At 33.8% G+C, this 15,986-nt stretch overlaps 1 protein-coding gene across 7 annotated transcripts in view; it reads left to right on the top strand.

Annotated features, from left to right (window-relative positions):
- The window catches only part of LOC113392848 (uncharacterized), a 102,479-nt gene extending 90,152 nt beyond the window's left edge, over positions 1-12,327 (top strand). For 4 of the 7 annotated variants that reach the window (XM_064219228.1, XM_064219226.1, XM_064219225.1 and 1 more), the window contains 8 exons: positions 215-326; positions 2,404-2,812; positions 3,278-3,408; positions 3,721-3,929; positions 4,291-4,419; positions 5,430-5,633; positions 6,709-6,909; positions 9,357-12,327. In XM_064219228.1, coding sequence (XP_064075298.1) covers positions 215-326; positions 2,404-2,812; positions 3,278-3,408; positions 3,721-3,929; positions 4,291-4,419; positions 5,430-5,633; positions 6,709-6,909; positions 9,357-9,763 — 1,802 coding nt within the window. In that variant the 3' untranslated portion in view covers positions 9,764-12,327. Of the gene's footprint in view, positions 1-214; positions 327-2,403; positions 2,813-3,277; positions 3,409-3,720; positions 3,930-4,290; positions 4,420-5,429; positions 5,634-6,708; positions 6,910-8,039; positions 8,329-9,356 lie in introns of those variants that run through there. The other 3 variants (XM_064219230.1, XM_064219229.1, XM_064219231.1) reach the window with 3 other exon arrangements.
- Positions 12,328-15,986: the final 3,659 nt, after the last annotated feature.

Below are 15,986 nucleotides of genomic sequence, written 5' to 3'. Positions count from 1 at the left end.
ATTATTGTGGACAAAAACAACAAGAAAATATATGTATGTACATTAGTTTGTTATCTTGTAAGGCCGATTGTGGACATGCCACGCACACCATAGTAAATATATACGAGTACATAAAAAGTTATGAAACAACTTATTTTTAATTATTTAAAATTAGAACATGGCATCATTTTTTAAGTCAATAATTATACTGACATGTTTTTTATAACAATTCCAGGGTTAGTAGAGGCTGAACCGCTCATGAACCACGTGGACGGTGACCACGACGACGGTCACAAACGGTACATCGAAGACTATCTGTGGAACGGTCAGAAACCGGGCGTCCAGAGGTAATGATTTTAACTAACACCCTTTTTCTAAAAAACCCTATTAAAGATAATATTTCATACTTTTATCAAATTAATATAACTAAACTTAATTTTTTGTCATTTTAAATAAAAATAAACTTTAAAATTTTATACTTAAGGTTTAATTTTACGAAACAAGTATGAAATAACGATCGATCATAACTATTTTTGATTAAACATAATGAAACGAGAACATATTCATTATTACAGGAATCAAATGAATAACTTCTCGTTATCAGCTAAGCTTATTTCACGATATCATTCGTGCTTTTAACATTATAATAATTTATAGATTGTTTCTCGAACTTATCCCTTGCATGATTTTTATTTTAAATATATATTTTTAATTGTAAATATAAACAGGAACAGTCTATAACAACACACTTACACTTCTGAATCATTTCCAAAATGCTTCGCTTCTGCTGACGCAGCTTCTTTGCAAACTATTATTTGTTTCATGGAGATAATACAATCTGTATCGTTTTCATTTATAACAAACACAACGAAAAATCCGTGAGATTCCGGACGTACACATACTAATACAAATATTGTATAATATAGTTATATATGAATTTTATTTTCATTAATAGAGATAATATGACGAAATCTTTTCAGGTGAAGATTTTATTGTTTTTTACAGAAAAAAAAAAAAAAATTACGTCACTGCTAACTGCTTTTGATATGTGTCTAGATTTGTGTATTTATCTATACACGAAGGAAACTTTTACTGCGGATTTTTTTTTTTTTAATTTCAATATAAACTTTTTTTTTTAATTTCTTACTTTTATACACATGGCAATTAAAATACTTAAACTCCCCATTCATTATATAAGTAGATTATTATGTGACTTATTTTTAAAAAGCGAACAGTTTATCACAATTAGTATGTGACACCAAACCAAAAAAAATAAATAATGCAAATTACAAAAAAAAAAAAACGCGAAATATAACCAAAGCTTCATACCAAACACGTTACAGGAGTTAAATTTTGCATCAGAAACGTTTTCTTTTCACACGTCACACATAGAAACATTACACTCAAGTTTGACCTTGAACCGTTACTGTAAGAAGAAATTAAAAAAAAAATTAGGAGAAGTGAAACCTAATAATTAATTATTTTTGTTCGTCGTGGTTCTTTTCCGTTACGCATTTTAGTATAATCGAATTTCAAATCACTACGATGCTAAAGAAGTTTCACTTCTATAAAAAAAAAAATTAACTAAATTAATCCGTTAACTAGTTGTAAATTAATATTATTGTGAAACAAAAAAATGTATGTTGTCGATACATACATCTATATTTAACTTTCTAGAAGTGATATTGTCTCCCGTGACCTTGGAGGCAGTTTTATTTGCGACAATGTGCAAACAAGGTCAAGGTTACATAGCAATAGTGCCTAAATGAAATCATTTTTTTTTTTACTTTTTCAACCTTGTAATAACAATTCATGCGAACCAGCAGCTTCGAAGAGTTAGGGTTTTTTATAGTTATTCGTATCATTTATTAATTTTATTTAAGTAAAATTATTCATACCCTATTGATAATTTCTTATGCTAAAAAAAATTAAAAATGGAGTAAAAGTTTCCTACGTGTTTGTTCTGCCCTATTTATTTCCGTTCTCACACTTACTTGGTTAAGCAGAACAAGTCTAAATTTCGTTTTTGGTATTTGCTTACATCTAAATCTCGTCAGGGTGGCGGTTCCTAGGCCGAGTAGTATTAGACCAAACTATATTGTATTAGTTCGGAATGTCATCTAATAGATTCTTTTTTTAATATCGATGTGTCCTGCACTTTTGTCGATGTTACCGTTATTCAAATTTTTGTTAGATTGTATTTCGTTGTATCACCTAACACTTCTGACACCAAGTCTATCGACACGTGCGCGCGGCCCGTGTCGGCGGATCCTTCTAGACTCTTCCAGGACTAACATCCTAACCACCATTGCGAGCTTAACAATTATTTGAGCATGAATCTTACTAACCTGGCTCGGCGCGAGCTCTTATTTTGCCGCATATCATCGTAACGTCAAACGTCTGACTTGAAATGGAATTTTGCAGAAAATCGACGTTCCGTAGCGCGCTATCGGCCCTCATATACAACGGGGAGGATCGTTCCAAAGATAATAGGAAACGTTACAAAAGCGAGTACAAAAAGAAATTTAGACCGTTCTCTCAATACGTGTATGAGGCGTCTAAAGGGAAATTTACGAAATGCAGGGGGAAAGGGAAGTCGATTGAGGAGGCGAGCGAGAGGTTGGTGGGGGAGACGGAGGGGGCAGGGGCGGGTGTGACGCTAGCGGGGCCGGGGTCAGGAGCGAGGGTAGTGGGGGCGGGATTGCGCGTGGGGGCCGGGGAGGACTCAGCCAGCACGCTGCGCGCGGCCGGCCTGCAGCCGCTCTGCCTCGCGCAGGGCGACTCGTGGTACCGCGAGGTGCTGGATCTGCGCAAGCGCGCCGGCGAATATAAGGTCTGCGCCCCTCTACGATACTAGTTTATACACACATATTCGTCTTATTGGACGTTACCATTGATAGAATTGCCAAAAATGATTGGATAATGATAATCATAATTGGAAAATGAAGAATAGGAATAGACAACCACCTAGAACGGCTATAGGAAAAGACCCTACGATTCTACATTCTTTGATACCATTGTGAAAATAGCACGTCTACGAAAACAAGTACGCACCCATCGCAAATATACTGAAACGAAAAAAGAATAAAACTATTTCGTTAATGTTTCCCCTTTTGCTACCAATTGTTTTGAAATCTCCCAAATCACGCCAAAATCCCAAGCCGTCATCCATATATTGGCAACTTAGCATTATATACCACTTATCAAATCTATCGAACCCCACGACATTGAAAACATTTGAAAAGTGGTATATCACAATCATGCTTCCATCATATTCAAATTGCCATTAATTCGACAGTACCGCGGCTGGGGAACTGAGCTAGCTCCTGAACACATCACTCAGCTTTACAATAAGCAAATCGAGCTCTGGTACCAAGTGTCCCGGCGGTCCTCGCTGTCAGCCCTTTCACTCGCTTCCACCAATCACAAGTAAGTGATGCACTAGTACTATTATTTAATCAGGGTACACCATCCGGCACTAAGGACCAACAATGTTTGCTGTTAGATATTTTTTAGGTCCTTTGAGCAGGATAAGTTCGCTTACACTAGCATTATTTAAGTTCAATCAGCGATGGGGCTGATGCTAGCAACGAATGGCTTAGATTGCAAATAAAGAAGCCATTTTTGATGCTATGCGTAGTTTAGATATCATCAGGCAGGTTTAGTTGTAGGTACTCAAGCTAAAAATGTATGGTAATTAAACACGATTTGCGAAATATTTAAGGAAGTGGATGTTTTCAGAGCTCTGCCACGTGATGAAAAGGATGGAAAGGAATCTAGAAACCAATCCCCGAAGAAGTATAGATCTTTCCGCTCGGCACCACACCAGTCCATCCATATGAAGTTGCAAGAAACCAAGGCCTTGGAGCGTTCTCCTCATAAGACCTCGCCCCAGAAGCAGAGGAAGAAGCTGCAGGGGTACAGCTTTGATGAGGGAGCTGCCCACGATGGTGAGCTCTAGTAGTTATATTAAAAATTTTACTATTATAAAAACATTAAACACATTGTATTAATTCTTCGAATTATGAAATATCTTAATTTGGTTAATGAATTATATTGGATGGTAATCATAAAAGTTACTAACCTCCGTTTCATGTCTATGATTAAGAAGCTTAATAACTCTCCAAGGTCCTTGTCTATCTACCTGTACTCTGTACAATCAAAGATAGAATTTAATAAGAAAAGCAAGTATACAGTTAGCTTTATATCGGACAAGTTACATTTTGTCTGACAATTATAATCTCATGCAGCTGAAAAATACAAAACGTTCTCTAAGCCGTGTAATAAATAGGTATACTCTATGAATTCCAGGGGCAAAGTCGGAGGGTTCGTTCCGCTCGCCGCGCCGCCGGCCGCGCTCCGCCGACCCGGCGCCCGTGCCCAGCGCGCGCCACATGCCCAACGGCCACGAGCCGCACCCTCGCCCCGCCAAGCCCACGGGTGAGTGGTCGACTCTGATAGTATACTATGTAGGAAATGGTATTTTCACAATACTCTCCGATGTTCAAAGCTATTCTGTGAAACAAAAAATCGACACTCGAAGCCCAATTGTGAAATATTGCTAACACAATAATAGCGCTTATTTCGATTTTGTTCTTACAGAATAGCATTTACTAATGTGGAAATCTTGTAGATGGTGTGATGATTAAATTGATGTTTAAATGAATGTGGCTCGATTTCTTTGTACTGAAACTGATCAATATACTCCTGTGTTAGATAGTTTTTTCATTAGCATAGCATAACATTCTATTTCCGTTTAGTATAGCTCCTTGACCTCATACATATTATACTAAGGTGCCTGTATTTTTTATCAGATCCTGTCTTTGACTGTTGGTTGTGATTTATATATTCCTCTTTGGTACAATATTGGTTTTAATTTTACGTAAAATACAAAAAACGAGTTGGCAGGTAATCCGCAGATTTCCGAATCACTTACTTGATATAATTAGGGCGCAAGGAAAACAATCGAAAACAAGAAAAGTAATCAAATTATAGAAATAAGTAAACATCGAATATATGATTGTTCTATATTGCCAATATTAAGGTAATGTACGAGTCGAGTTTGACTTCGTACTCTTTTACAAATTAGAAGAAAGAATACTTTGGAATAGTTCGAATGCATGAAGACAAGAATGACAGACATTGGTCAATTAGATCATTTACTGTCGTGTTATGACGCCATTTATTTTGAGCAATTTCAGTGTAGTTTTGAAATATATCTCGTGTATATTATCCTGAAATTGAAATACTTTGGCGTTAGATTTTTATTCCTCATTGAAATATTGTTATCCTGCCTGATGCTTGAAACCCAATCCGGTGTTATAGAGAGATTGGCTCTAAAAAACAATACAAAATTAAGACAATTTATCACGACCTGTACAAAATTTATTTTTGGAGTCAATTATCTCATTAGCCTAAACAATTTAGCGTGACGTAAATTTGTTCTGTAGGTTTGCCGTTAAGTAGGGGCAGTAGTGTTAGAGTTAGGTCGACGTCACGAGGTGGCCGGTCGCCTTCCGCACCGAGCAAAACAGGGGCAGGGATGACGAATGGGGCTGTTGAGACATATGGAACGATTGGGGTCCTTGGAGCCTTGGTGACACCAGGCAGGGGCAGGCGCAGCCGCAGCGTTACAAAAGTGGGCATAAAATTGGGTGCGTACTAAACGACCAGGTGACAGTTGCGTCGACGCTCTGTGTTTTAGAAAGAAAAAAATACAATCCGGCTTTTTAATTGTCTGACGCTTTAAAATTCAAGACGACGCCAAATTCAGCCTTGGTAGATAAAAAAAGTTTTGTATATGTTTCAAAGCTTTTGATTGGCTTTTAGATAATTGGTTTGGTTTTGTTTTTTAAATTGATTTGATTATGTCAGTGCGTCTACGCAACGCTCCGTCACGCACTGGCAGCACCAGTGGGAATGGCTTCGACACCTCACAGAAATGATTATATGTTCGTCTTGTCCGTTTTGAACACAATTGCACTGAGAACACGTCATTACGTGAGCATATCATATTTAAAGGGATAATTGTACAGCAAATATAATTATATATGTAATAAAATATGTTAACGACACTTTAATATGTACCTATGATTTAAAAATTGATTGAATATTAATATCCGAAAAATGAACGCAACTTTATATAATATTTACTTGCTTGAACGTTAAAAAATTTATCTTCCTTCGTGTATTTATTTTAAAAAAAAACTATTCTTATTTTGCATGTTCTTTGTGTTTAGGTGTTTTTAAAATAGAAACATTATCGCTATTTGTCTATGTATGTCTTTATTCAGACAAATGGTGACCAATAGAAAAGCTCATTTCATATCTTAAAGAAAGAAGATTTCATTTTTTTTTTAAACAGAAATTTAATAAATTATTATTTTCTAATGTCAGACAATTACATTTTTTTTTAAATGAAATTGGCTTTAATTTTTTATCTGTTAGTGTTTGTATGTTAGGTTTATCGATGTTGTGAATAGATATTTGTTTTAGTGATAGACATTAGGAATTTATTATAGAAATAGTGACGTAGCAGAACACCTGATTTTAATGTTTTAAAATTAATATATATTGTTTCTATTGTATTTTATTCAATATGATCTTACTCATAAAAACAGTCTCAGTCTCAAATTTTTTTTTCGCAGGTTTTCAATTGATGTGTTTTATGTCCTGAAAATAAGTGGCAGTGCTTCAGCCATGTTTAAATAAACATCAATTAAATTCCAGACGACGACATCCCCGCTCACCGCAGCGCGTCGGTCGCCAAGGACCACTTCTTCGACGACTCGCCCGTCGTGAAGTCGCCGCCGGAGCCGACTCGGGTGAAGTCGCCCGAGCAAATGAACATGCGCTCGCCGGATCCGGTCAACTGGACCGTGCCGCTCGACACCGGCAAGACTTTCACGGTCACTCAGAACGTGAAAAGCGGTGAGTGCAGTCTTTTGAACAGATTGGCGGCAAACATTATTAAACTAAGTTAGGTTAAGCGTCAGTTAGGGTGTAGTTTAGGTTAACTCAAATATCGAATTGTCATTTTTTAATTTGGACGCATTATATTATGAGGTCTTTTATAGTAGACAGTTCGTTCGGAAATTGTGATTACGTTTAGATTCGATCGCTTCAAAGAGTATCTTTTTCATATTATATTTATTTTTGGTGTTGCGATATACAAACAGTAGGTACAGCAAGTTTATTATATCAATGCAATCACTGATCTATTTTTATAGAAAACATATTTTTGTAATTTTCTCGGGCACACTTAGTTTTATATAAAATCATGAAAGTATTGCAGTTAATATCTAAAGAGAGATCTTATTTTAAACAAATTTGAAATGTGACTGACAAATACAAATCAGAATTTCTACCTCATTATATTGGAATTTGAACAAAACAATGGACAAGATACTCTTTACGTAGATAGACAGCATTCGTGAAATCTAAGGGAATGAAATAATAAAGGTTACTTGTTACTTATTGTAGGAAGAATTTCAAAATTTAAACACTAATATCAAAATAGATGAAAATGAAAACTGAAAGAAAAAAAAGAAAACAATATTAGTGGTTAAATTTTCCAACGGAAAAGAAGCCATCACACGGTCATGTCACACAGTTAGCTAGACAAACATAATTTCTACCATTCTACCATTGTAATAATGTGTGAATAGTAACCCCACAGTAAAGCGTAGAAGCTTGCAACACTGACACTAAATACAAACACAATAAAATCATGTACAAATAACTTGATTACACGAATTTTTCAAATGAAACACTCATTAAAATTATTCATTCATTTTGTTTTCATATACATTTTGTGTTTGTGGAATTATGTCATCTTAACATTTGTAGTATACTTTCTTCGTTCGCACGATTTGATAATACATTTTTGTCGCTCTGACAACAACTACTGATAAACTTGACAAACACATTAAAAAAAAGACATGACAGCTCATTATGACAGCTGTCAAAGTCAAGTTGACAGTCGTACGGACGTAGAACTCAGCGTTGTAGTGTCACGTTTTTCACGCCATCTACCATACAATTCACTCACCATATTTCAGATGAGAGCATTAAGCGCCCTAGCTCTGACTTTAAGAGCGCCTCTGTGGCCGACGAGCCCGCCGCGAAGCCGGCAGGTACGACGAACACCATCGCCTAGACCATCGGCCATACACGTTTTAATGAGTGTGACAGACAGCCATGCGACAGTGAACTCTACACGACGCGACTCAAAGTCCCCCTAGAGGTCACTGCCACATAAGCACGACACACTATCGACACAAGAAAATATATAATCTGTTTTATATTATATCTATAATAGTTCATGATTAAATTGTGTTATTCCAATAATTGAGATGCTTTTATTTATTTTGACCGTACTCCGCTGAGACGTCGAACACGTATGTATTCACTTGTTGTGTGTGTGTCTGTTTCGATGTTTGCGTACACTGTCACCGTTTGGCACCCAATTTTACCCTTGTTTCTCCATCTCATTTTTCGTTCACTTTTGCATGCTGCCATTCTTTTCTATCGACGAGAGTTGCCATACTTAATACAGTTTACAATATAAAAGTTTGGCAATTTTTGTATACTTCCTAGCTAATTACCTGATGACGGCTTTTAGGTTACCTTTTGATTTTGAAATACATGAATCCTTCTGCAGCTCATACCATTGGTTCTATGTGGTAAATGTTGCATGATTTCTCCAGGAAATCCTGTGGTTTAGCTAGAATTTCTATAAATAGAGGTTTTGTATGTACTCCCCTTCCCTAAGTTATACTCTATGAAGCATGATTTTTGTTAAAGGTTTCTATGATATCTACACCAACGACTTCACTGAATACCATGTCAAAGTAACCCATTTTTTTAAAATTATTTACATAATTCTACATAAACTTCAGCGTTGGTGGAGATATTTAACATAGGTAGCATGTAAAAGTGAAATTAATTAGAAAGTTTAACGATTTCTTATTTGAACTTGTGAATTGTTATTGAAACTAGGGTTTTTTGAACCATAATGTTAAAATACTTGTAGCCACATTGAATGTGTATATTATTACCAAATGTAAGTATTCGATAATTTTAAGGAATGATCGCACCAAACAATGTTTATGCCAAATAAAATTTGATAAATGTTTTTTAATTAGATTTTTTATAAAATATAATCCTAAACAAGTATAGCGTCACACTGTAGAGGAAATTTATTAGCTTCACAATGTTAGTGTTTACATGTTTTTTATATAAAAATAAACAAAATTATTGTTAGTATATGTGCTTTATATGTACATTGAAAGTTTCAATTTTCAAGAAAAATTTAAACTTTCAAGATAAAAATATTTCGAAAGCACTAGAATAAACCTAACGACCCCCTTTTCCAGAAATCGCTCCAATTCATCACCAGCAAATGTCACCAATACGTTCGCTTAAAAAGAGCGAATCGCCGACAAGCCTGAGCAAGCGCACCGACAAGACCCCCACCACGCCCGTCAGCTTAACTCCCATCGACGAAACCAGGGCCCTGGACATGAACAAAGTGAATGGAATTAACGGCCTCAATAGCAATCAGCTAACTCCGGAAACGCCTACCCAGGATGCGATTAAAGATATCAAGGAGAAAGAGGTGATTAAAAAGTCGACTGAAGCGACTCAAGTGGCCCCCGGAGTGGTTGACACGACTGTAGTCAATGAGGCCGCTAACACTGGCGGCCTGACCGCGGCCGAGGTGCTCGATAGAGCCCGCACGAGGTTCGACAAATTCTGGGGCAAGAAGGAAGACGACGTTTAGTCAATTCAAATATAAATTTGTTTGTAAATTGTGACAGTTGCAAGTTCCTAAAATATTAAATGATAGTAAAAGAAGCTCCAATACTAACAGTATTCACTCCTGTACGCGTATATTCTGTCACAATTTACGGCAAATTAAAAAAAAACGTAGGATGATGCCGCGTTATTTAAAATAGCTTCGCTTCAAACGACGAATGTAAACGGAATATTTATTTATTAATGAATAATTACAATCAGTCTAAAGGTGTGATGGCTTGTGATAGTAGTGATGTTCGACAACTTAAATAAAGATGTGATTCGATTGGTTACTAATACAGTGTAAAGATACAATCTCGTACCGGTTCCTTTTAAAAGTTACGGTAATTATAAACTAAAATAATTATTAAAATCAATTAATGTTTACCCATTACGTGTAAGGACGTAGCTCCATTTTTTTCGATATAATCGTATTCACGTTAGCTAAAATATGTTGCGACGTGTCTAATGGCCGCTGCGTATGCAAAAACAGGATGCACGTGTAACCGGGCCATTATGATGCTATCGACAAATAATTGTTTTTGAGTATTCTGTGGCGTATCCCTATCAATTTTCGCTTCGTATACCGTCTGTCTCTCCGTCCATCATAAAAAAACTTAACCACGTGAACTTCAAATACCGGTCTTGCAATAAAGTAACAAACGGAATATTTAAAAATTCAACTAAATTGATGTTATCTCTATTTAAAAATTCAACAATAATTTAATATTTCGAGCATTAAGCAGATTAATTCAATATTATATTTTATCTGCTTTTAATTTTAAGTTCTTTATTTTGAACTAGACGGTTACACTAAAGATAAAAAAGGCAAAGTATACTTGCGTAAATGTAGTCAGCCGTCCAAAGTAGTATTTTTTGCAAATCTTACACATTTTATTGATGACTAATTATTTTTAAATGTATCACTTCTTAAAAGTGTAGACTATACAAAAGTAATATTTTTTGAAATGTGCAGCTTTATCTGTATGATATAAAAAAAATAGATTTTTGGCGGGAATCCTAAATAAAGTTTTACTCATCGATTTTAAGATACCTAGAAAATGGAATTATCCCGTCAATGCTGTCGTCTATGTTTATCGACAACAGATTTTAAGATTTCTTTATTCAGTAATTACTGTCAGAAAACAAATTTGGTGGACAAGATATTGGCTTGTTTGAAACTTACGATTGAGCAGTCAGACTATATGACGACAATCTGCTACAAGTGCGCTGAAAATGTCGAAAGATACTATGACTTCTTTTTAAACGTGAAAAAATCCCAAACAAAGCTTGCCGATTTAGAGAGATGTGATCGTCGGATTAAAGGCGTTGAACCCCGAAACGTAAACAGACGTCGCGTGACGTCATACGTCCGAGAGCAAGTAATTGACGCGGATTACACATTCTCATTTCTCGATTTAGACAAATCTAATAACGAAGATAAACATGAGCCTCGATCATCGAGCCCATTCTTTTCTTACTTCTCACCACCAAATGTGCTCATGAAACAAACTAATGAACCGTGCTTGTGGAAGACGCCACGGACGCGCGTCGACAATGTCCATAAAACTGAGATTAAGCGTGAGGAACCACACAAAAGATGTAAGTTGGAGAAAACGAAACATCACTCGAGGGATTTGTTCGATTCGCAATCGCAAGATATCGAAGAGACCGAATTGAGAAGCCTCGATTGGAAACTGACCCCCGATGAAACGCTGATCAGACGGGTGAGAGAAAAATGCTTTGGTCGATCGGATTTTTAATTTAAACAAATAAATAATATGTTTTAACATCTATCTGTTACGTGATATCAAATAATTTATTGAGAGTATAATTCAGTTGAATTTTAACAATTTCTATGGAGTTCCGTAGAACAGGGTATCGTTAGAGTTGATTTAGAGTGATTTCAATGTTGTAGTTATTAATAAATTCTTGATATGATTAATTGATGAGTCGTCTGTATTGTTAATTTGAAGAATCTGAAACTGCGTGCCGTATGTTATAAGACTAGGTACATACCGTGTATTTAATCGATACATTCCTCATGATTTTAAGATTCAATTGTTATTTTATGTAATGTTTGTATTCTACGATGTAACCGCACGTGAAACAATGATTGGTATTTTTAAGCAAAACATGTATTTATTGCGTATGTTATTGGTTAAAACTTAATTTTTAATCCTAATACAGCATTCGCATACTTAATAATTAAATTGTAACTAATAATTAAAAATGTATTTAATGATACTTGCTTTTAATTTATTGTATACTTAATTTAAACTAAGATGACAATGCATTTGTTCTAAGATTCAATTGTTAATGGACATACATGTAACCGATTTTGTTTTCAACTGTCATTTCGTATTAATACCTAATACTCGATGTTTTTTTCCGCGCACAAAAATACTGTTCATATAATTTTGTGACCCCGAGCGTTAGAAAAAACCCATAGCAGATAATAAGTTAGCTTTGCTACGGACTTATAGCGTGATTTTGTTCTCGACTTGTTAAATCGAAATCGACACCTAAATAAAATATTAAAAAAGTTAATTGTGTTTTATTTTTAATAATAGTTTTTTATACTCACTTCGATACTCACAAAAGTAAACGCAGCTTCAATTAAAATGTCGTACCTATAGCAGAAATAATCTAGAAAACTTTAGTACATAAAATATTAATGAAGGATAAAATAAACACATTTTTGTCAGTGAATTTATTGTTTGTATAGATAACATAAATTAAATATATTTGTGTGAAAAGTGCTTAATTGAAACTACTTTTAATTTACTACTAACAAAGGAATTAAACTTAAAATATTAAGAATACATTTCATGGGCACAGGTGATAAATAAAAAACATTTAAACAGTTTATTCATGACTTTATTTCATATCTATAATCGAATCATACACATTTATAGAGAAAACATTCCCTGGCTCACTATTAGACACTTATTTCAAAATCACATTCAACATTTGAAACGCTACATCAATTTGTATCAGCGTTAAAAAAATTATGGCAGGCAACACAGTATTTAAAAAATGAAATAATACTACAATAAGCTCATCAAAATGTACACGCGACCTAATCATACAACAAATGTGAACTTAGCCTATTATTGAATTACATTTGTTCATATCTCATACAATTCTGAATATACTTAAAATTGCTAAATGATAGAAATTATTTCTTAAGAAATTTTAACATATTCAAATATAAGATTTAAAGCGATGGTCCCAAAACAATCTTTGCTCAGGCGTACACTAATTCATTGTTTATTTTGGTCTCAATATTACATAATTAACGTGTGAACTTTCGATAATTAATTTTAACGAATAAATAAATTAGGGTGATGTGTACACACCTTTACCCTGTACTGCCTTACTAAAATTAGGAGCAAACTATAATTAATCAACCAATGAGTATTTATAAAAACGCATATGAAAATATAGTTTAAAAAATTTGAAATGAAAAATAAAAATACAATTACACTTTCACGATAAAATAATATAAAGTCTAATAATTATCTGTACTTCATTTGTGATTATATAAAAAAAATCAATTGTTATTTTAAATAAAAACTTATGTGAGTAAAATTTAAGTTTCTGCTATGTTGTGTTATTTACATTTAGTTTATGAACATATTCAATAGCTTCAGCATTTTTGTTATTGTATATTCTTCAAAAATGTAAGCTTAAAAAGTATCCGCATTGTTTAGGAGCTGATGTATTTACGAACAATAATATTACTTATTATTTCTTGTACAATTAAAAGAATTAATAAGTTAAGTATTGTCGGTAGAAAAAATGTAAGATATATTATGTACGAGAATTTTAAAGAATATTAGCTTCTTTACAGTATATATCAATACAGGATAATTAACTCTGTTATGGAATGCTTTTAAGTATGAAGCTATTTCTAACACAGATTTTTATATATCGAAATATGAGCATTTAATATATTATATTCCACGAGTCGAATTCCTAGGGAACAAAATACTCGAACCTCATTGGTCGATGCGCGCAGCTAGAGATGAGCATGTCAAATCAGACAGCATGTAAGACCATCTTGAGAAATTTCGATTATGAAGGTCACGAGTATTAACCAATGAGCGCACTAGAGCAATTTCCTTTGGGAACTCGTTTCGTAGAATACATTTTAGTATTACTGTCATCATTATTTGTACAAATCTATTTTACTTTGAAACTTAGCATTTTTTATTTATATGTATTATGTTCAAAATGTGATAGTATATTATATTTTATATCAACATATTAAAAAGTATGAATGTATGTTTACTCTATTACACGACTACTAATTAAATATCTGAATCTTGTAAATCTACTTAATAAAGTTCAAATATTATGTGTGTATGTTAGTATTATATTTATATAATTTACTTTATATTTATCGAACATTAATATAATTCGGCCTGTAATATTGCTATTAAATTAAACCCATTGATCAATTTTATACAAAAAAAAAACATTAAATTATAACAAAATATCTTTTATATACAACGATACAAGCTGGAAGACAAGCCTCTGGATGATAATACTAAAAAAATTAAGATTACAAAAGAAAAAAACGTAAAAAATGTGGTTGGAACATTTTGTAATGAAAATTAAGATTCGATAAAAACCATGTCATGAATCGAATTAATAAATTATTTTTTTAATCAAAAGAATTGTACACTCTCAGCGAGAGCAGTTAGTTCATCGATTATATGGCACAGTATTAAAATATATAAGCCTGTTGAAAAATTTACGATTCGAAGAGAATAATCGTTCGATCGTAGAATTCGAAATTCAAAAATATTGTCCGAAGAGGGCTTTCGTTTCTGGTGACCCACTAGTTAGCGCCATTGGCGAGTACACTCCTATCGATGTTGTTGAAAAAGTATTTGTTAAGTCAATACTAATAACCAAATTAATAATATATTGATATCGGTGTTGCGCATTACCGTTTTGTTCCGAAAAAAGGTCATACGTTTCCGAGAAACAAAGCTCGGTTAGAACAGTGGTTGGTAGGGATTCGCGGGGACTTAACCCATTCAAATTCCGATTCCGCGATGAAAAGCTCGCAAACAGGGAACGATCAGTGACATTTAACATTTCTAAAGACGTAACTCTACACTAGCGCCTCTCGCGACGAATTCAAGCCCTCAATAAACTACTGATTAAAAAATACACTATTTGTCGTGTACCAAATGAATAAGCCACATTCCATAATCGCTTAAGAATTATGACGTATGAGTTAAAATAGATTTGCGCCACCCCATAATTTCTCACTTTTCACATCCAAAAAGAACTTGCACACGCCATTGCTTTCTAACTGTATATATGTAAAGGTTTAACATGTAAAAGGTCTAAGAATATAGAGGATAGTTTCTTAATAACTTTAATATGTATGTTGCTATCTCTTTTGCACATTAAAGATTCTATATATCTCTCTTTATCTAACTTCGCCTATCAGTATTGCTAGTGATATCAATAGTTGACGTTTAAAATATACGAGTGTCGAAAAAAAAAATCTCGTTTAAGAGAAAATTAAAATACGATGCAATTTGTTATCTATTCAATATTTGTGTGCATTATTTCAATGAAGCACTATGAGGTTAACATTGAACAGGAATCATCCACAGATTAAACAAAAAAAAAAAAACAAATACAGATAAAACAGAATAAGAAAACGAGAAAAATTAAGTAATAGTAAAAATATTATCACAATAATTATCTAATATCTAAATCGAAAACATTTACGAAAAAAAAACCTATTTTCTATAACTTATTATTAATAATAATAAACTCGTAACAATGAACTAACCAGATTGTCCTGAAATTATTAAACAAAGCAGACAAAAACAGTATAGGGTCGACACGTAATTAAAAAAAAAAAAACAGCGCTCGCGTTTTACTTGTACTTTGGATACAGAGGAACATTTACTCGACAACCTTTTGTAATAATTAAAAAAAAAAACTTTACTAAAGTCAGTGCAAAAGGTTATACGTAAAAAGAAACCTATCCAGAAGAGTATAAAGTTAATATTTTAAATGTCATTCAATGTTTACATACGTCCTTTTGCAATAACGCTAGCACTATTTGAAGTCAATGTTCATGCAGTTTCCAAGGAAATATAACGATGTATTTCTTAATATTTCACGTAACGTAACATACGCCGCCCCGTTACAGTTTTACTATAAGTATATAT

Source organism: Vanessa tameamea, chromosome 26 (assembly GCF_037043105.1).
Source record: "Vanessa tameamea isolate UH-Manoa-2023 chromosome 26, ilVanTame1 primary haplotype, whole genome shotgun sequence".
Classification (NCBI taxonomy): domain Eukaryota; kingdom Metazoa; phylum Arthropoda; class Insecta; order Lepidoptera; family Nymphalidae; genus Vanessa; species Vanessa tameamea.
The sequence above is the reverse complement of the archived record's forward strand: the minus strand, read 5'-3'. Positions and strand labels throughout refer to the sequence as shown.